Genomic DNA, 21,190 nt, shown 5'->3' on the forward strand with positions numbered 1-21,190 from the left:
ACATGTATCTAGTAACTTATATAATTAATTTAAATTTAAAACTGGACTTACAGATAAAGTTTGAAACAGGTCAGGCAGGCAAAAAACCCAGGTAGGGTTTAATTATTTCAGTTTTGTGATGAGGATGTTTGGCTTGCGCATATTTGACTAATCTCAAAAGTCTTAAAGTTTATGACCGAGTAAACCTTTAGTAGTTATCCTATTAACATTAGTTGACTTGAAATCAAAAACCTTTGAGTAATACACCAAAAAGTTTTATCCAACCACTAAGTACTGATGGTTAACCAAGGTTCATGTATTTGAAGCTATTCGCCAATCCTAGTTGAAAACCTGCACTTGCCGATAGCCAGAGTTTAAACAGAATTTACAGGGGTTTGATGAGGTTTCGTTTTAAATAAATAAATTATATTCATACTCCTGCCAACATTAATCAGAATTGCAGGATAAGATATACAGGCTCTAATTATTAAAGCACTAAAACCATTCTAGTTTCTGAAGTAATTAAAATCAAACATAATATGTTGCAAAACGATGTTATAACTTATCAAGGATCTAATATAAATAGTGGGCATAATATGCTTTTACTGGCACAAGAAAAAAGATACATGTCAAATATATTAGTGCTCTCATGTACATGTAGGCAATATCCGTTCGAATCTTTTTTCTTCCCCGGTTGGAACTAAACATCTTTCTGAGTTACTGTTCTAGGTTTGCCAGATATAACAATCAATTGGTTCATTAACTGGAGAGCTTTAACTCAATGTTTCTCTTCTTGTGATGTTTACCCAGTTTTGAACCCGCTGCTTAAACAAATGCAGGTAAAGCTTCAACCGAGGAAATGGGTAACACAAAAGCATAACCTGACCAAGAAATTAATGTCATTAGCTAGAACATACTAAGGAAAAGTTAATAGCACTAAAAGCAAAGAAAAAAATTCAGAAAGAAAATTAAGTGTATTATCATCTAGCAAATTGTATCTGTTGTAAGTTTAGAAAAAAAATGGTAAACATTAGCTCCTTATAATCCTGGTTGGACATACTATTACTCTCAAATGAGTACTGAAACCAAGCTGCTGTTATAAGCTGGCCCTTGAACGCTTATACCTGTTACTGGACATCTAGCCATCATTTGGATTTCGGGATTTTTCTTAATCGGGGCTTATGTTGAAAGAGTAATAAATTTCCACAGCTTAAAAACCGTTACAATTTCAAGCATCAATCAATCATTTGCCTATTTTAGGACAAAATAATTGTATAATATCATGCTAGATAATCTAACTCAAAGGTTTGAGCTAATGGTGGGGTTCCAGTCAAAGCAAAAGAAGCCATATTATACCATCAAACTTAACCAAAGCAAGATAATCTATTAAGTACAACTATCCAGTATACAGGTGAGCATCCCATCCCGGATATTTTAACAATCATTAAATAGCCATAAAATTACCATTCATAAGTGGAGTCCCAAATTAAATATACATAGTTCAAATTGATCAAGATGAGTAATATTTCATACCCCCATTGAGTGCTTTTGATGTCAAAGAAATACTATGCGTCAAAAGAAAAATAAACTTCCTCATCCGTGTAAAATTAAGTTTTCCTCATAAACACAAATTAACAACAACATACCCTGAGAAAATTGTAATAGCTGAAGGGAAGCACATCAAAGAAATATGCATAGAGATTTTTTTCTTTACATATGGAAGTGCTTCTATACAGAGCCACACTGCAATAAGTGTGATAAACAATTATAAAACAAATAGACATAAAAATGACAATAAATTAAATAAAGGCAAAAGTTGATCCTAATGATATTTGAGAATAACTATTTTAATCGTTAACTTTGATTAAAAGTGAGAGCAATAGAAATTCATGGACTCACTTCACCAGAAAAAAGTCCATAGGGTACAGCACAATGAATGCAGTGTACCTAAGAATCAGGAAAAAGTAACAAAACTATGAGTTACATCAGCTTCTACTTGCTACAGTTTGTGTTGTGTGCAGGTGACTGTGTGGAAGACATAAAAAACTGAGGTATGTGACCAATGTGGACAAGTTCCAATGCTGTTTAAAGCATAAAATGGATACCTAATTACCTGCAACAAGAATTTGATCATGTATATGACACTAAGGCTCATGAAGCTGTATCAGAAATAGAACGGGGGAATATATATCATTAATAAGAGATACATATCAACCACTTGAAATGTTATGGAATGCATAGAAAAGATCAAGCTATGTAACAGATATCAAAAAATGTATCGTGTTCTGTAGAAAGAGAGTAGAGCAAAACGGCTAACAACTCAAACAAACATGAAAAAGTAAGTAGGAGAGTGTGATGCAATAGAATTACTTGTGGAAACTATCTTGATGCATGCCAGAAAGTAGTGATAGAGATGATTTCCACCTAATTTCATGTGAACATATTAAACGAGATATTTTTCCACAAAATGTGCTTAAGCCCAAGTATATCTCAGAACATGAAAGTAATTTTATAATAATGCTTTCAAAATATAGACTCCAGTTATGAAGTGCACACTTGCCTCATTATAAAGTCCTCATATAAAATTATCCCAAATTCATCACGATTACAAGCCAACATACCTAGCCTTTAGAAGAGAAAGCATACAATTTGTAGATAACTACTCGATTCACTCACCTCACGACACTCCAAGCAACAAAAGTTATGAAAACTGAAGGCAACTTGTACCTACAAAAATTTTAAACGAGGAGAAATCATTTTTCAATAGGGAGATAAATTGCAAATTGAACGAGCATATAAACGAGGAAAGCCATAAAAAAACTCATCAATAGTTCGAACAATTGATAGAAAGAAAAGAGTCCTTCCACCCATTGCAGAAAAGGAAACAAACACTCCACTTGGAACAATACCTTAAAATTCACACAAGGGTTAATGTTAAAACAAAATACCAAATCACACTGCCATAACAAACACAAAAATTCTCAAATCTTCCAGAAGTATTTATTCATTACTATAGCTCCATGTAAACTTCCAAGAATGAAACAAGTTTGTTAGCAACCCTTCAGAACAAAAACAAAAACTATAACTTTGTTCCCCATTTTTTTCATTAAAACAAAAAGAAGATAGAATGGACTACAAAAGTTAAACAAGACTGACAGATTAGTTGTCCAGCAGAATCGTAAGCTACATGAATAGACTTGGTTGATAAAATGTTGGACAAGATACTAAAAGAGAAACGCCCTGCCACACAAATAGAAAAAGAAAATACATAAATTCACAGAAAAACATAGAAAACAACATAATGACGGAGAAGTGAAAGAAGATTCTGCCAGCCAAGGGCCTGAGAGAATTGTAGTGAAGAGATAGAGCCTGGAAAGTAGATAATTGTTGTGGCTGGTATTGAGACAGTACGGACAAAAACAGCATTCAGGTGCTTTATCTTTGAAGTTGGATCTAGACAATTAACAGAGAAAGCGATGTGGGCTGGGATGTGGTTTGGATGGTTGGCTCCTGTTTTATTAGGAATGGGCCCAGAAGCCCGAAACTTTTAGACTGAAAATGTTTGATGAATTTAAATATGGGGTTTTTTTTATGAGTAAGAGCCCAAATGAGAGAATGAAAAATATATGTTGATGTTCATCTTAGGTCAGTTTATTGTTATAAAGATGCTGTGATTTATCATCTATTTATATATAGGGACATAGGGTTATTTATATGAGTTAGTGTGTTTATTTATGAAATTAATTAATTTTGCAAAAATGGGGATTATAATTACTAATAACTATCCGAATCCTATGCCTATATAACCACCAAATGGTAATGATAGGCTCCCCATACATAAGGTTACAAATTGAAGGGGAAAAAGGGACACTAAGGGCAGAGAGTGAAGAAGAGTTAGTTAGGGGAATCTTATCTACGTGTTGAATAATAGGAAGGGTGTGAGGAGTGTGTGAGCAAGGTATTTTGGAGGATACTTAGTATAAAATTGAAGGGATTAGTCTTGGGGGGGTTAAGCAAATTTTAAGGGAATTATAGTGGAGGCACCTACCTTCTCGAACTGTTCGATTTTATCTAGTTACAATTGGTTGCTTTTTACTTTATTCTTGTCCATTCTTTTACTTATACAATAATTAGTATATTCATGAATTGTTGTTCTCTCTTTATCTTGTACTTGCAATTTGTGTGGAATGGTTTGTTGTAGCAGGTGGGCATATCAATTAGTATACAGAGCCTGCCGGATTTTTTTTTTTTTTTTTTTTTTTTTTTTTTTTTTTTTTTTGGGTATGGTTAAGTAAAAATGGAAAACATAATGGAAGGGGTGGAGAAGGAAATGGGAAGTGTGAGAGGAAGATCTGGATAGTCTCAAGACAGATGTGGGAAACCTCAAGGACTATCTCCTTGAGCTATGAGAATGGATGAGATAAGGGATGAGAAAGAAGATACTCAGAATCGAGAGAAGAAGAAGATAGACATGACAAAAAACTCTAATAGTGAAGAGAGAGGGGTCTTTAATCGAACGAAGGAAAGAGATGACGGGGAGAGAAGACAGGAAGTACAAGAAACTGGAGTACTAGTTTTCAATGGTGAGGATCCTTTGGATGGACTTTTTGAGCTGAAAGATATTTCAACTCAACTGATTTGAAGAGGAGGAGAAGGTGGAAGCAACGGTGGTGTGTATGGAAGGGAGGGCTCTCCACGGTATCAATAGGTAGAATCGAGATTGCCAATCTATCCTGGGGGACGTTCAAATCGACGAATCGACGCTGATCAATTGGTTTAGGCGTCATTCAGGGGATCAACCTACAAAGCTCTTGTTGCCATAAAGTAGGAAGGGACTATGACAGAGTACATGGAGCAATTTGAAACGATGGCAGTGCTCTGCGGGAGCTAGGAGAAGATCTCCTAATGGGAGTGTTCCTAAATTGGTTGAAGGAGGAGGTGAGTGCTGATTTACGGTTGGTCTAGGCCCAATTTGCCTTTTAGGTTAATGGATCAAGCCTACAAGGTGGAAGAGAGACTCTGGGTTTAGAGAAAAAAAGCCTAGAGGAAATAAGGTCCAATTCTGAAGAATACACCAATACTATGGGGTCGGCATCAATATTGGAAAACCCATGCCTAAATTGGGGAACAACAATTCACGCCCCGCAGATTTAGGGCAAAGCTTATCAACACTTAACAAAAGTTTCGATCGCAAAAAGGGATCGGTGGAGACAACAACAACCAATTATCATGGAGACAATTTTTGACGGACTATCAGATGCCGAGATCAATACAAACGCAAACAGGGGTTGTGTTATCGCTGTGATGAAAGTTTAGACCGAATCATAAATGTAAAAACAAATCCTACAAGTGTTGCTGATCATGGACGAAGAAAATCAGAATAACCAGAGCCAGAGGCTGTAGCCGACGAAGAGCCCAACAGTGAAGGTACCCCTAGCTCTTTCGATGAATTCCATTGTGGTATATCATCTGACAAGACTCTAAACTTGAGGGTCAAATTGGGGATGTGACTGGCTTGTGTGGTTGACAGTGAGGCATCCACATAATTTATCTCCTACGAGATAGTTCAGAAGTTGGGGATGACGAAGGATAAGAGGAAAGCCTTCGGGGTAATGGTGGGAAATGGGTGTACAATTCGGGATGAGGGTATTTGCAAGGTAGTTCAATTAGAATTGCAAGGGATTGAAATTCAACAGATTTCTTCCCTTTTGAGCTGGGTGGGGCAAAGTGTGGTTGGGAATAACATGGCTAAGTACCCTAGGAGATGTGTGCTTAAATTGGAGGAGGGAAATGTAATTCAATTATGAGGGGACAAAGGTATTTTGAAAGGGGACCCCTCCTTGGTGAAGGCATCAGTATCTTAAAGGCAATGCTCAGATCCTTAAAGTACGGGAACTGGTTATGTATTGGAATTGGCTCCATAGGGCTTAAGGAGGAACGGGATTGGGAGAGAGATCCTAGGTGACTAGAGTGATAAAGAATACAACAATATTTGACCAAAACACCAAATTACCTCCCATAAAACCATGACCATGCCATAGAACTTCAACCAGGATCCGACCCCCAAACATCATATGTTACAAATACCCATACTTCCAAAAGAATCAGATTGAAAAACTGGTATGTGAGATGTTAGTGGCGGAATAATACAACCCAATACCATCCCTCTGCTAGTCCTATCTATTAGTTAAAAAGAAGGATGGTAGTTGGCCTTTTTTTGTGACTACCATGCCCTAAATAACCTATTATACCTGGTAAATTCCCATCCCCACAATTGAGAAATTATTAGATGAATTGGCAGGAGGACGATATTTATAAACGGACCTTAAATCGGGGCATGACCAGATTCGAGTGAGGGAAGTAAATGTTCCAAAGACAGCCTTTAGAAGTCGTGAGGGACATTATGAGTTCCTGGTCATGCCATTTGGCCTTACCAATGCACCTTCAACCTTTCAAGCATAATGAACTCCATTTTTAGACCTATCTTGAGGAAATTCATCTTGGTTTTCTTCGACAATATCCTTATCTATAGCCCAGACCTCCACACTCACCTGACACTTGAAAATGCCTTCTAGATTCTGAGAGTAATGAGTTGTTTTTAAATAAAAGAAGTGTTCTTTGCACAAGAAAACTGGGTACTTGGGGCATATGCTGTCGGAAAAAGGGGTAGGGTAGATCCAGTAAAATCAAGTCCATGACATCTTGGCCAACCCGAAGAATGAAAGAGATAGGGGATTTCTGAGATAAAAAGTTATTACAAGAGGTTTGTGAAAGGATATGGGGTCATTGCCAACTCTTAACCAATTACTTAAGAAGGACTATTTTAGTTGGATGAGAAGCACTTAGGAAGCCTTCGAGAAGCTCAAAACAACGAGTCCACTATCCCGTCTTTGTTGTACCAGATTTTTCCCTTCCTTTTGAGATTCAATTGACACTTCTAGTTTGGCTATTGGGGTTGTCTTGGCACAAAAAGGCAGACTGTGGTGTTCCTCAGCAAGGTATTTTCTTCTCAATCCAAACTAAAATTAGTGTATGAGAGGGAACTAATGGCTATAGTCTTTGCAGTGCAAAGTGGAAACATTCTCTCATTGACAGAAAATTCATCATCAAGGACTAACCAACGCAGTCACAATTTTAATAGATCAAAGAGTTAAAACCCCAGAACAACAAAGTGAATCTCCAAACTCATGAGTTTACTTTGAGATTCAATACTACTTGGGGTACTAATCGGGTGGTAGATGCTCTATCTCAAAGGGAAGAAGGGGGTGTTGTTTGTTGCCTTATCAGTAGTTTAGTTTTCAGAATACAAAGACCTTGTATCAAAGGCATAATACGATACCCAAACTTCAGGTAATTATCCAGGACCTCTTTTTTTATTCATCTAGCAAACCTTATCACAAACTTACAAGGGTTGCCTCATTACAAAAACAGGCTGGTCTTCTTAAAGGTTCAAGTTTATTCCAAGTTGTTGGAGAAGTTCAACTACAGTCCCACGGGGGACATTCAAGTTTTTTTCAGACATTTAAAAGGGTGTCCAATGTCAGTTTAAGAAGGAATAGGAAAGAGTACAAGAGTCTGTTAAGAAATGTACCATATGTCAACTCAACAAACACTCATCCTTGAAGCCATGTAGCCTTCTTCAGCCATTGCCATTCCAATAGGTCTTCAAGGATATCTCCATGGAGTTTTTGTGGAGGGTTTACAAGATAAAAAAGGGTGGATACTATACTGTGGTGGTTGATCGCCTAACCAAATACAAACCACTTCATCAGCCTTGGCCACCCTATAATGTTAAGGAAGTTGCATTCCTCTTTATCAGGGAAATGTCAAGCTTCATGGGTTCCCAAGCTCCATTGTTTCGATAGTGACAAGTGTTCATGAGTCAAATCTGGCTGGAGATATTCAAGGCAATTGGACTAATCTGAAATTTAGTTGCTATTACCCACAAGCGGATGGGGACCAACGAAATGGTTAACCGTGCCTCGAAGCTTACCTTCATTGTTTCTATAGCTCCCAACCCTGGCAGTGGCCACATTGGCATCCTGGGAAACATTTGGTACAACACGACCTATCATAGCTCCACTCAAATAACCCTATTAAAAGCCCTCTATGGGAGGGATCCTCCCATCTCTTGAAGTTTACAGATTATCCCTCCAAGTAAAGGATGTTAACCTCCAACACTAAGAGAAAGACAACTTGAATGGGCGCTCTAAACATAACTTAGCTGTAGCTTAAGGGCTCATGAAGGAAACTACAGACCTACATCATCGAGATATCAGTTTTTAGCCTAGGGTTATATCTATTTGAAGCTGCAATTGTATAAGTTCAAGACCCTAGCCAAGAAATTGAATGAGAAGATCAGCTCACACTTTTATGGGCCTTTCTCTGTCTTGGAACGCATTGGCCAAGTGGCCTACAAACTTGATCTTCCTCCTAGAGCACAAATACATCTAGTTTGTCATGTGTCTCAGCTCAAACAAAGTCTGCATCACTCTGTTCCAATCAAACCCCTACCTAAATTTCTTTCTGAAAATTTGGAACTACTAGTTCAGCCCGCTAATGTCTTATCCACATGTATCCTCCTTGATAGCTTGAAGGAGGTTCTCATTTAATGGAATGACTTACCTTCCTTTGAAGCTACATGGGAATCATATGATGTTATACACATTCAATTTCCTCAATTTTTTGTTGAGGACAAGGTGGATGGAGGGGGTCCGATTGATAGGCCTCCCATACATAAGGTTTACAAATTCAAAGGGAAAAAAGGGCACTAAGGGCAGAGAGTGAAGAAGAGTTAGTTAGAGGAATCTCATCCACGTGGTTGAATAAGAGGAAGGGTGTGAGGATTGTGTGAGCAAGGGTATTTTATGGAATACTTAGTATAAATTGAATGGATTAGTCTTGGGGAGGGTTAAGCACATTTTTAAGTGAATTAACAGTGGAGGCACCTAGCTCCTCGAACTGCTAGGATTTTATCTAGTTACAATTGTTACTTTTTATTATGTTCTTTGGTTCCATTCTTCTACTTAATACAATACTAAGTATATTCATTGAATTGTTTGTTCTCTCTTTATCTTCTCTACCTACAATTTGTGTTGGAATTGGCCTATTATAGCAGGTAGACGTATCAGGTAATTTTCTAATTTTACCCTTATATAAAAGCTAACCAATAAAGATAGACTAACAAAACCACCACTAGGTGGCCGAGTGGTCAACTATCACTCTTTGAGTGTATTACTCAAAAGTTCTTAAGTTTGATCCACCCGGTTGTTAACTTCAGGACCCTGGAGGAATAGTAGAAGCCCGGTCACCAAAAAAGAAAAGATAGGTTGACAAACCCTTCTCATAAACATAAGGTTTACCAGTTGAGGGGGAAAAGGGGGCACTAAAGGCATTGAGTAAAGAAGAGTTAGTCAGGGGAATCTTATCCACGTGGCTGAATAATATGACAGGTGTGAAGAGTGTGTGAGCAAGGGTATTTTGTGGGATACTTAGTATAAATCGATGGGATTAGTCTTGGGGAGAGTTAAGTGATAAAAGCTTGAATGTTTATATTTTATTAGTGATTTAATTGGTTTATTTATGGAAAAATGTGTTTAAAGTGTGGAATTTGGATTAATTCTTTCATAAATACCATTTATGGGATCACGGGTGCATTTTGAGTGTTTTCAGGCTCAAACAGGTTTTTCAAGGGAAAAGAATGATGTCGATAGGATTCACAATGCGTAGGAACAAACAGCACAAGAATCAGGGTCGAAATGAGGAAGTTGTGGCACGTCGAAAATGTTACGGAAAATCTAGAAATCCTTCATCATGAGTATGCCTCGATGTTTCTGTCATAACTTGAGCTGTAGAAGTCAGAATTTGACGATTCTGGTGGCGTTGGAAAGATTATTCATAGAGCTACAATGTTCATGTTGATGACTTTATCAAATTCTGAAGATTATGGATGTTGGACAAAAAGAACGATCGTCGCAGCGACTATTCTTACCGCCTCGACGATGGGTCACGGGTGTGTGTTAATTCATTACCCTAATATGAATCTGAATGGGCTAAGTTTTCTAATATTTTTCCTAAGCATGGGTCGAAATGAGGAGGTTGTGGCACGTCGAAGATGTTACGAAAAATCTGGAAATCCTTCATCATGCGTATGCCTCGATGTTTCTGTCATAACTTGAGCTGTAGAAGTCGAAATTTGACGATTTTGGTGGCGTTGGAAAACTTGTTCAGAGATCTGCAATGTTTTTGTGATGACTTTATCAAATTATGAAGATTATAGATGCCTTGGACAAAAAGAACGATCGCCGTAGCGACCATTCTTACTGCCGCAGCGATGGGTCACGAGTGTGTTTTAATTCATTACCCTAATCCGAATCTGAATGGGCTAAGTTTTCTAATCTTTTTCCTAAGCACAACCAGAACCGGGAAGATATAAAAGGAGAGTCTTTAAAAAGTTAGGGGGGACTTTTGGAGGGGGAAGAAGACGGCTACCAAGTTGGAGTTTGGGATCCTGGGAGCTCTCGTTTACCGATTAGAGAAGTTTTTATCTTTGTCTTTCTTGAATTGATGTCATTGAATAGAATGATGGATTTTGTTATTTTCATTATGAACTAATTCTCTTTTCTAGGGCTACAGATGTAGCCCAATTTATGAATATGTGTTGACGTTATTATACTGATTCTATATTGAGCATGATTTCTAAGTTTTATTATCGTATGTAATGTTTTCAACTCTCAAGGGCCCGAGAGTTGAATGATATTATGGGTTGGGTTGAGATCGAGAGATGAAACCTGATTTGTCTTAGGTAATAAAACCATAGATTGAGCGAACGCTAGAGATAAGATACCGCGATCTGTGAGGCTCCGCTAAATTCCATAGAACTTAACGATATTTTAGCGCCTAAATCCAACTTAGAGATATCTTGGGTAGTTGCTTAAGGGTTAATTTGCTAATTGCTCAAGAGAGAGTTAGTGGAATATTAGGGGATTTGGCTTTTAGAATATGCTTAATTAGGTTAGCAATAATTGTCAATACATAAGATTAAATTGGTGTGAAATATATGCCCTAAGTTTAGTCATATTGATCTTTACTTCAAAATGTTTACAAATTCTGCATTTATTTAGTTTTTAGTTTGTTTACTTTTTCATTAAAGTCATTCTCACAATTCTGTTTTATCAAATAGCAATAGAATAGACTAGTTTGGTACTTGGTAGGTAGTTCCTTTGGGATTCGACACTCGTTTACTTGAGCTTTATTACTTGCACGATTTCGTATACTTGCGAATAGCCTGTCAAGTTTTTGGCGCCGTTGCCAGGGAACTATTTTGTTCTACCAATATCAATACAAAATATTTAGTTGCTAATTTGATTTGCTTTATTCCTGTTTACTAATTAATTTTTATTTTTGTTTGTTTTGTTTGCGGTTTTCAGCTAGAATCTGGAGTTTACGTTCCGGAGGTCGTGGTCATCTTAATCCACTAGATTTTGAGATCGAGAGAACTGCGAAACAGTTGAGGAAAGAAAAGAGGCAAGCTAACTCTGAAAGATCAATGGCTAACATAGGAATTGTGAATCCCAATATGGGAAATCAAGAGAATAAGACTGAAGATACTTTAGGGGGAAATGCAAATGGTGGAGCAGCAGTGGTTCAAAGAGCATTGAAGGACTATTCTAGTCCTATTATTGATGGGTGTTATTCAAGCATCAGGAGACCACCCGTTCAAGCGAACAATTTTGAGATTAAGCTAGCAATTATCGGAATGATTCAGCAGTCGATCCAATTCGCTGGGTTACCAAATGATGATTTCAACCTGCATATTGCAAATTTTCTGGAGTTGTACGACACATTCAAGCATAATGAGGTATCCGAGGATGCAATCAGACTAAGACTTTTCCCATTCTCTCTACGAGATAAAGCTAAGGCTTGGTTGATTTCATTGCCATCTGGGAGCATCAAGACGTGGAATGAGTTAGCTCAAGCGTTCCTCACTAAGTACTTTCCACCTACCAAGTCGGCCAAACTGAGGAGTGAGATTACCAACTTTTACCAACAAGATTCAGGGTCATTGTATGAAGCATGGGAAAGGTTTAAGGATCTCTTACGGAGGTGCCCACACCATGGTATACCAATCTGGTCACAAGTGCAAACGTTCTACCAAGGGTTGCTATCAACCATTCAAGCCATGATTGATGTTGCAAGTGGGGGAGCCTTGAACAATAAAACGCCAGAGGAAGCATACAATCTGATCAAGGTGATGGCGAACAACAACTATATGAGGACTCTAGAAAGAAATTCAACAAAGAGATCAACGGGAGTGCACAAAGTTGACAATTACACTGCATTGGCTGCTCAACTTACGAACATCCAGAAGCAATTAGGTAATGTGTTGAAAATAAATGTAATTGAATCTTCTTCTTTAACATGTGACCTTTGTGTAGGAAATCATGCGTCAAATGATTGCCAAGAAGGAAACCCGTTTGCTCAGCCTGAACAAGCCAACTACGTCAACAATTTCCAAAGAGGGCAAGGATTCCGTATTCCAATACGTATAATCCAGCATGGAGAAAACACCCAAATTTTTCATGGAGCAACAACAATGAGCAAAAACAAGCACCTGTTTTTGAACATCAAGAGCAAAAATCAAATTTGGAAAATGCATTGACCAAGTTCATTGAGGAGACAAGCAAGAGGTTTGAGAAGACCGACGTCCTGGTTCAAAATCAATCTGCATCTATTAGGAACTTTGAGACTCAAATTGGGCAAATTCACAACATATTAGCGAGAAGAGGTCAAGGGGTTTTATCGAATGATATAGAGAAAAATCCCAAGGAACAGGCACATGCGATCATCTTGAGGAGTGGAAGAAGTTTGGAAAATTCAGAGAGTGAAAAACAGAGGATAGAACAAAACCTGAAGGATGAGCAGAAGGAATATCGTTACGGCAATGAAGATGGTGGCCGTGGCGAGCGTAATGATGCAGAGAATTTCGTCAGAAGGAACGACGATCACCGCGGCGAGGACACTGGTCGCTGCAACGACCGTGATGTTGTTCTGAATTCGTTAGGCTTAGCAGTCGATTGCCGCGACGATGAATCTGGTGGTCGCGGCGAGCGTGCATCTGCGCAGAAGCTCCAGTCAAGCCAGGCAACTCTATCATACCCACAACGGTTGAAGAATTAGAAGCTTGATAAGTAATTCGGTAAGTTTATTGACATGTTTAGAAGTTTACATATTAATATCCCTTTTGTTGATATGCCAGAATAGGTGCCACAGTATGCGAAAATTTTAAAGGAGATCCTCATGCACAAGAGGAAATTAGAGGAACACGAGAAAGTCATGCTGATGGAGGAATGCAGCGCGCTAATTCAAAAGAAACTACCATCTAAACTACGAGATCCAGGGAGTTTTATTATCCCTTGTATTATTGGTAGTTGTTATTTTGATAAAGTGTTCTGCGATTTAGGGGCTAGCATTAACTTAATGTCGTTTTCCATTTACAGGAAGCTTGGATTGGGAGAAGTGAAGCCAACCACCGTGTCTCTCCAATTAGCTGATCGATCGATCACATATCCTAAGGGGATAGTCGAAGACGTCTTGATTAAGGTAGACAAACTGATTTTCCCAGTAGATTTCATAGTGTTAGACATGAGGAAGATAGGGAAATAACTTTAATTTTAGGGCGACCTTTTCTAGCCACGGGTAGAACATTGATAGATGTCCACCAAGGGAAGTTGATCTTAAGGATAGAAGATGGGCAAGTAGAATTTGATGTTTTCAAGTCTATGAAGCATCCATCTGAATTAGATTCATGTTTTAAGATTAATGTTCTTGACACCCTAGTGGAGCAGAATTTTGAAGAGAATTACCTAATTCTGCCTTTAGAGAATTGTTTGATGAATGCTAGAGACTAGGAGGATGAAGCTGATAGTGAAGAGATAAGAGAGTGTCTAAGATACTTAAATGTTTTACCACCCTTGGCCGAAGCTAAATCGATCAGAGAAATTGGAGCCGTGGAGTCTCAGTCAACTTTACCAATCACAAAGGCACCTACACTTGAGCTCAAGCAACTACCATCTCATTTAAGGTATGTATTTTTAGAAGCGGGTAAATATTTTCCAGTCATTATTAATGCTTCTTTGAGTGTTGTAGAGGAAGAAAAGTTGTTGCGCATTTTGAGAAAGTACAAGAAGGCCATTGGATGGACAATTGCGGATATCAAAGGTATCAGTCCTTTAATCTGCACGCATAAGATCTTAATGGAGGAAAGTTACAAGCCTACTGTCCAACCACAGAGAAGATTGAATCCATCAATGCAAGAAGTGGTTAAGAAGGAGGTGTTGAAACTTTTAGATGCAGGAATCATATATCTAATTTTGGATAGTGCATGGGTGAGTCCAGTCTAAGTAGTGCCAAAGAAGGGAGGAATGATAGTGGTCCGTAATGACAACAACGAGTTGATTCCAACACAAACGGTCACGGGATGGAGAGTATGTATCGACTATCGCAAACTGAACTCCGCAACTCGTAAGGACCATTTTCCATTGTCGTTCATCGACCAAATGTTAGAGAGGTTAGTTGGCCATAAGTTCTATTGTTTCTTAGACGAATATTCAGGCTACAATCAAATTGCCATAGCGCCAGAAGATCAAGAGAATACTACTTTCACATGCCCATATGTCACATTCGCCTATCGAAGAATGCCTTTTGGCTTGTGCAACGCTCTTGCAACTTTTGAACATTGCATGATCTCAATTTTTTCCGATATGGTTAAGAAGTCCATTGAAGTTTTTATGGACGATTTTTCTGTTTTTGGAAATTCTTTTGATGATTGTTTAAGTAACTTGTCTAATGTTTTGCAAAGATGTGTTGACACTAACTTGGTGCTAAATTGGGAAAAATACCATTTCATGGTACGAGATGGGATTGTGTTAGGTCATCGGATATCAGTGAATGGAATTGAGGTGGATCGAGCTAAGATTGAAGTCATTGAGAAACTACCACCTCCTAATTCAGTAAAGGTTCTCAGAAGCTTCCTTGGGTATGGGGGCTTTTATAGGAGATTCATACAAGATTTCTCTAAAATCTCTAAACCTCTTTGTGATTTATTAGCTAAGGATGTTCTTTTTAATTTCAGTCAGGAGTGTTTAAATCCATTTAAGTGTTTAAAAACAAAATTAATTTCTGCTCCTATTATTGTTACGCCCGATTGGGAACTACCTTTTGAACTCATGTGTGATGCAAGTGATTATGCTTTAGGGACTGTTTTAGGACAGTGAAAAGGTAAGGTCTTGCATGTGATATATTATGCCAGTAAGACTTTAACGGGACCACAGCTGAATTATGCCACTACTAAGAAAGAATTTTTAGCAGTAGTATTTTCTATTGATAAGTTTCGTTCTTATTTGCTAGGTACCAAGGTCATCGTGCACATAGACCATGCTGCATTGAAGTACCTCCTAGCAAAACGAGACTCCAAGCCAAGATTATTGCGATGGGTATTGTTCCTACAGGAATTCGACTTGGAGATCAAGGACAAAAAAGGAACGAAAAATCAAGTGGCTAACCATTTATCCCAATTGGAGTCCAATGAAGAAGTTCGAGAGGAAGAAAAGTCAATCAATGAATACTTCCCGGATGAGCAATTGTTTGCTATTCAAGAAGGACCACGGTTCGCGGACATTGCTAACTATTTGGCGTGAAAGGTTATGCCCCCTGGACTGAACTCCCAGAGACGAAAGAAAACTTTTGCAGATTTAAAGTACTACTTCTGGGAGGATCCATTTTTGTATAAGCATTGCGCCGATCAGATGATAAGACGATGTGTGCCAGAGAAAGAGATGACAAATATACTTCATCACTGTCATTTAAGGGAAGTTGGTGGTCATTTCGGTTCGACAAAGACAGCCACAAAAGTTCTTCAATCAGGATTTTTCTCGCCTACTCTTTTTAAAGATGCTTTTCGTTTTTTTATGAGTTGTGATGAGTGTCAACGGGTTGGAAATATATCTAGGAGAAATGTCATGCCTTTAAATAATATCATAGAAGTAGAATTGTTTGATGTTTGGGGGATGGATTTTATGGGACCCTTTCCTTCTTCGTTTTCTAACCGTTTTATTTTGGTTGCTGTAGATTATGTGTCGAAGTGGGTGGAACCTACTGCATTGCCAACAAACGATACTCGTGTCGTTATCAAGTTCGTAAAGAAGAATATCTTTTCAAGGTTTGGCACGCCAAGAGCCATTATCAGTGATAATGGTTCTCACTTTTGCAATCATCAATTCGCAGCATTGTTAAGCAAGTATGGGGTTACACATTAAGTTGCAACCCCATATCACCCACAAACCAGTGGCCAAGTCGAAGTATCAAATAGGGAGCTGAAACGAATCCCTGGAAAAGATAGTGAACACCTCTCGAAAGGATTGGACAACTAAACTTGATGATGCACTATGGGCGTATAGCATGGCATTCAAAACACCAATAGGAATGTCGCCCTATAGGATGGTTTACAGAAAAGCTTGTCACTTGCTAGTGGAGTTAGAGCACAGATCGTATTGGGCAGTAAAGTTTCTGAATTTTGATCTACAAGCTGCAGGAGCAAAACGTTTACTGCAACTCAATGAGATGGAAGAGTTTCGTAATAATGCATACGAGAATGCCCAAATCTACAAAGAAAAGACTAAGCAGTGGTATAACAAGCACATTGTGAACAAGGAATTCAAGGAGGGCGGCAAAGTGTTGCTGTTCAACTCAAGACTACGACTTTTTCTGGGTAAATTGTGCTCAAGATGGTCTGGCCCGTTCATCATCCATCGCGTGTTTCTACATGGGGCGATAGAGCTTCACCACCCGACAAATGGAACATTCAAAGTCAATGGGCAAAGATTGAAACCCTATATTGAGAATGGAAATGGCAATGAGAGGGTTTCACTTCTTCTTCAGAATCCTAATTGACGACAAAAAAGGAGTCGAGCTTAAGACTTTAAACAAGCGCTTTTTGGGAGGCAACCCAATATTTCGTTTCCGTTTGGTTGATTTTTATTTTTATTTTTTTTATGAGTAATGATGTTTCTGTTTAGTATTTCTTCTTTTCTTTTGTTATGTGTGTGTATGTTTTTGTGTTAGTGTTAGTTTATTAATTCCGACGTTTTGATTGTCTTTGTCAAGGTATGGGAAACAAACATTCCCGGAAAAGAAATAAACAGTTTAGCATCACGCTTGCTCCGGCGGTGAACTCCATCGCTGCAGCGAGCGTGCATTTCGCGCACGAACAAGGGGCAGATGATTAATCACACTTGCCGCAACAATGAACCCCATCGCTGTAGTGAGCGTGAGTCCAGAGCAGACCGCGACGAAAAATCACGATCGCCGCGGCGACGCATACTATCACCGTAGCAATCGTACCATAAAACGTGAACTCGCATTTAAATGAATCTGCTCCTCTTCCCCTGCACATACTCTTCATTACATTCACCCCACAATTCATAGCACAATCTCTCTTCCCCAAAAATTCTTTTTGTTCCTTTCTTCACACATCATTCACCCAATTTTGCTTTTTGCGCCATTGTTCACTAACGAATCCCATTTCGCAGATTAAGCAAGCAAGAGGATTTCCGCGAAAAAAAAAAAATAAAGGTTAGGGTTTCAAAAGCAAAATTGGGGGTTTTCAAAAATTCATCTAATCAATATCAATTCAAGGCACATTTGGACAGATCAAGGCTCAAGTAAGTATTTCTCACCCAATTTGCAAAGTAATTTTGATTGTTGAATTTGGGAACCCATTGAATTGAATTTTGTGGGAGTGTGAGTTGATTGTTGTTGGTTCTTAACAATTGGGAGAGATTGATGTGATTTTTGGGAGAGCTTGTGGTTACTTTTGTGATTGTGGCGTGATTGAAGAAGAAAAGTTGTTGTTAGTTGGAGTGTGGTGATTGTTCGTGGGTATTGTGAGTAGTTTGACTGAGTGTTTGGGTTAAGGGCAAAATAATGATAATGGCACCCAAAAGGAAACTTGGAAGTGATAGGAGAGAAAAAGGAAAAGGGCAAGCCTCCGATACCCGGTTTGTTAGTCAGGCTGCCCAGGAAAGATATGAAAATTTTGCAAAGAAACTGGGAGGATTTATTGAAGAAAGAGGGCTGGTATTTGCAGAAACTTTTGAGGGAATAACTGATGTGATTCAAGCTCTAGGTTAGGACAAATTTTGTAAAAAACCCCCAGCACCTGTTGTTGCCTCTGTGGTAAAAGGAGTTCTATGCCAACGTTCTTGATAGCATTGACGGGAGGACACTGGTAAGAGGTAAAGAGATAGTATTTAATGCAACTGCTATTAATCAATTTTATGGGCTGCCGCAAGTTGAGCTAGATAATGACGCCTATGCCACATTCAAGCAACAAGTGGATTTTGACGCAGTAATTAGTTCTTTGACAGAAGGGAAAGCTAAATGGTTTATTGCGGCTGGGGAACACATCTGTTTTGACAGTAAGTTCTTGAACTCAACTTTGCACATGTGGCTATATTTTGTATGCGCTCGATTGATACCCTCCAAGCACATAGCACTGTTAGTAAAGCTAGGGCGATTCTGATATATGCAATCCAACAGAAGATGAGAATGAATGTGGGTGAGATTATCTTTCAAGAGATTACCCATTCGGCAAAGCGTACCAAGACCGGTTTTTACTTCCCTCACCTGATTACTGCATTGTGTAAGCAAGCTGAAGTGTCGTTGAATGCTGAAGAGGTTTTTATTCCGCAAGGCTTGTGTCTTACCATGCAATTTCTGCAAAATTTAACCAGTGGGGGCAGAGTAGAGGTATCCAGGACCAAAGCATCTTCATTGATGAAGCTTTCCCAAAAAGATCAATTGTCGAAACTGCACGAAGACATCAAAAAGTTGAAAACGCAATAAAATCGCCAAGAAGCCTGGATGACGTGGATGAGTGGGCAAATGAGGGTGCAACATGAGATGCACAGATTGCAACTTGCTCATGCTGGGATAGCAGCCCCAGGGTGTGAATGGACTGATTTTGTGTACCCAGCGGATGAGGAACAAGGCGATGAGGAGTAGAGTGAAATTTCAGTGTGTTTTAGTTAATGTTGTTAGTGTATTTTGTTGGTTTTTTCTCTGTTTTGATGTACGTGCATTTTGCTACTGTGTGTCTTTGCGTCTTTGTGACTTGTTAGTTTATTTTTGTTGTTGTTAATACTCTCTTATCCATTATTGTATTCTGCATAACTATGATGGCCGACAAGGTCTGTTTTAGTTTTTTTTGTTATTTTGCTAGAACGAATGCGTTTACACATGGACAGCCTTATTACGTTGAGGACTGCGGTAACGTTCTCTTTCTCTTATTCCTACGCTTAATAGTGGGACAATGTTGTTTTATTGGTTGGGGGTAGGAATTTAAGAAACGTAAATTGAGCAGAATTTTTGTATGGATTTAGAGAGCAGTTTTATTTATTCTTTTATTTTAGGTTGTGAGTTTTTATTTTTGTCTCCTGGATGAAGTCATATGTCTATGATAAGAATGTGCTTGCAATAACACAGAACTAATGGAGGACATTAATTTTTACCTTTGCTTACGAATGTGTGTGAATATTAATGACATTGAGTTGAGACCCTAGTGAACTGTGGATTGAAAGTGGTTCAATCACCTACTTAGAGACGTGTTATGTATGAAGTTTACATGAACATTATTGTGATCTCAACAAACTCTAGAACTCATTTGATAAGCACTCAAGACGAAATCCTAGAATTCACATCACTTAGGAAATGATTTAGGCTGTTTTTTGACCGATTGAGCTTCTCAAGCCAACCCTTGTTATTGTCATCGCTAGTTAGCCCTTTGAGCCTTTTAAACACAATTTAGCCTTGTTTTTCGTTCTTTGAACTTAATGTTTACCCTATCCTGATTATGAGCCTAAAATACAATCGTACCATTTTATCCTTAAGAGACTTAATTGTTATTCAAGCTTAATATGAGTATTGGTGAGGAAGTGTAGTTTTGCCACAACCCAAGTTTGTGCGAAGAAATTGGTTGGGGGTTGTGGAGTGCTTGTACAATCAGTGGGGATGTGTGTGTTTTCTACTTTTATATTGACGTTAAAAAAAAAAAAAAAAAAAAACTTTGGCATTGAAAAGCATTGTACTATCAAATAGAAAAAGCTCGATAAAGATTGGGAAGCTATTGAGTGGAAAAGAGAAGTGTGGTGTATGTTAGTAATAAGAATGAATAAAAAATTAAGTCTCTTAATTTTATTTTCGTTAAATTCTCTTTCCATCTTTCATGAACTCATACCCCAGCCTAACATTACAACCTTTACAAAGACCTATTGATCCAAGGTGATGTGAAATTTTACATTAGTGGAGAGTGACGTGAAAAGTGAGCCTATGAAGTTTGATTCCAGGATTCACATATAGTCATAACTCGAATACTGAGATCAAAAATTTTGTTCATGAATGTTGTGCATAACACCATCCGAGTTTGTAGACTAATAGTTTGTGATTGTATGGATGTTCTAGGGTCGATAACGAAAATGAAATTGATGTTTGCATTGTCTGTGAGTTTAGGTGATTTTTAAGTAATCTATTTGTTTTGTGTATATGCAATTTTTGAGACGTCTTTATGAATTGATCCAAGACTTTTTGTTAGTGTGTTCTTTTTATGTTTATGTTTTTGTTACTTTTGGAGTTTAGGATAAGTTTAGTGTGGATGTTTGTGGGTATCATCGCTAGAAACCCTCACGAGACTACAACTCGTCCAACTAGGGCCACCTAGGGGTTTAAAGGCTTGTTGCATACGCTAAATGCAATTGTGTCAATCTACGAAAGTGATTTAGGATAGTTTAGATTTAGGTTTTTAATTAGTTGTTTTCTTTTCAAGCTTAGAGACTTATTTTATTAAGCACGTTTTAAAGGAAATTAACAATAAAGGCACCTAACTCCTCGAACTGCTAGGATTTTATCTGGTTACAATTGTTGCTTTTTACTCTGTTCTCTGGTTCCATTCTTCTACTTAATACAATACTGAGTATATTTATTGAATTGTTTGTTCTCTCTTTATCTTCTCTACTTGCAATTTGTGTTGGAATTGGTCTGTTGTAGTAGGCAAGCGTATCAGGTAATTTTCTAATTTTACCCTTATATAAAAGTTAACCAATAAAGATAGGCTGACAAAACCATCACCGGGTGACCGAGTGGTCAACTATGACTATCG

General features: G+C 38.2%; 1 protein-coding gene, 1 non-coding gene and 1 pseudogene across 2 annotated transcripts; 1 reads left to right on the plus strand and 2 right to left on the minus strand.

Annotated features, from left to right (window-relative positions):
* Positions 1–738: 738 nt before the first annotated feature.
* On the minus strand, positions 739–8,054 carry LOC116111239 (annotated as a pseudogene).
* Positions 8,055–11,995: 3,941 nt separating this feature from the next.
* Positions 11,996–12,102, minus strand: LOC116111297. The gene has a single exon (XR_004125048.1). It is a non-coding gene; the product is annotated as a small nucleolar RNA R71 (small nucleolar RNA).
* A 4,359-nt stretch (positions 12,103–16,461) lies between these two features.
* LOC116111280 lies at positions 16,462–16,929 on the plus strand. The gene has a single exon (XM_031397482.1). The coding sequence runs from the start codon at positions 16,462–16,464 to the stop codon at positions 16,927–16,929; it is 468 nt and encodes a 155-aa protein (XP_031253342.1).
* The last annotated feature ends 4,261 nt before the right edge of the window (positions 16,930–21,190 follow it).

The sequence above is a fragment of the Pistacia vera genome, unplaced genomic scaffold (genome assembly GCF_008641045.1).
Source record: "Pistacia vera cultivar Batoury unplaced genomic scaffold, PisVer_v2 Contig1189, whole genome shotgun sequence".
NCBI lineage: Eukaryota > Viridiplantae > Streptophyta > Magnoliopsida > Sapindales > Anacardiaceae > Pistacia > Pistacia vera.

What these genes read in the sequence shown, in the direction of transcription:
- LOC116111280 (XM_031397482.1), top strand. Translation starts at nt 16,462, where the DNA reads ATGTCGCCCTATAGGATGGTTTACAGAAAAGCTTGTCACTTGCTAGTG.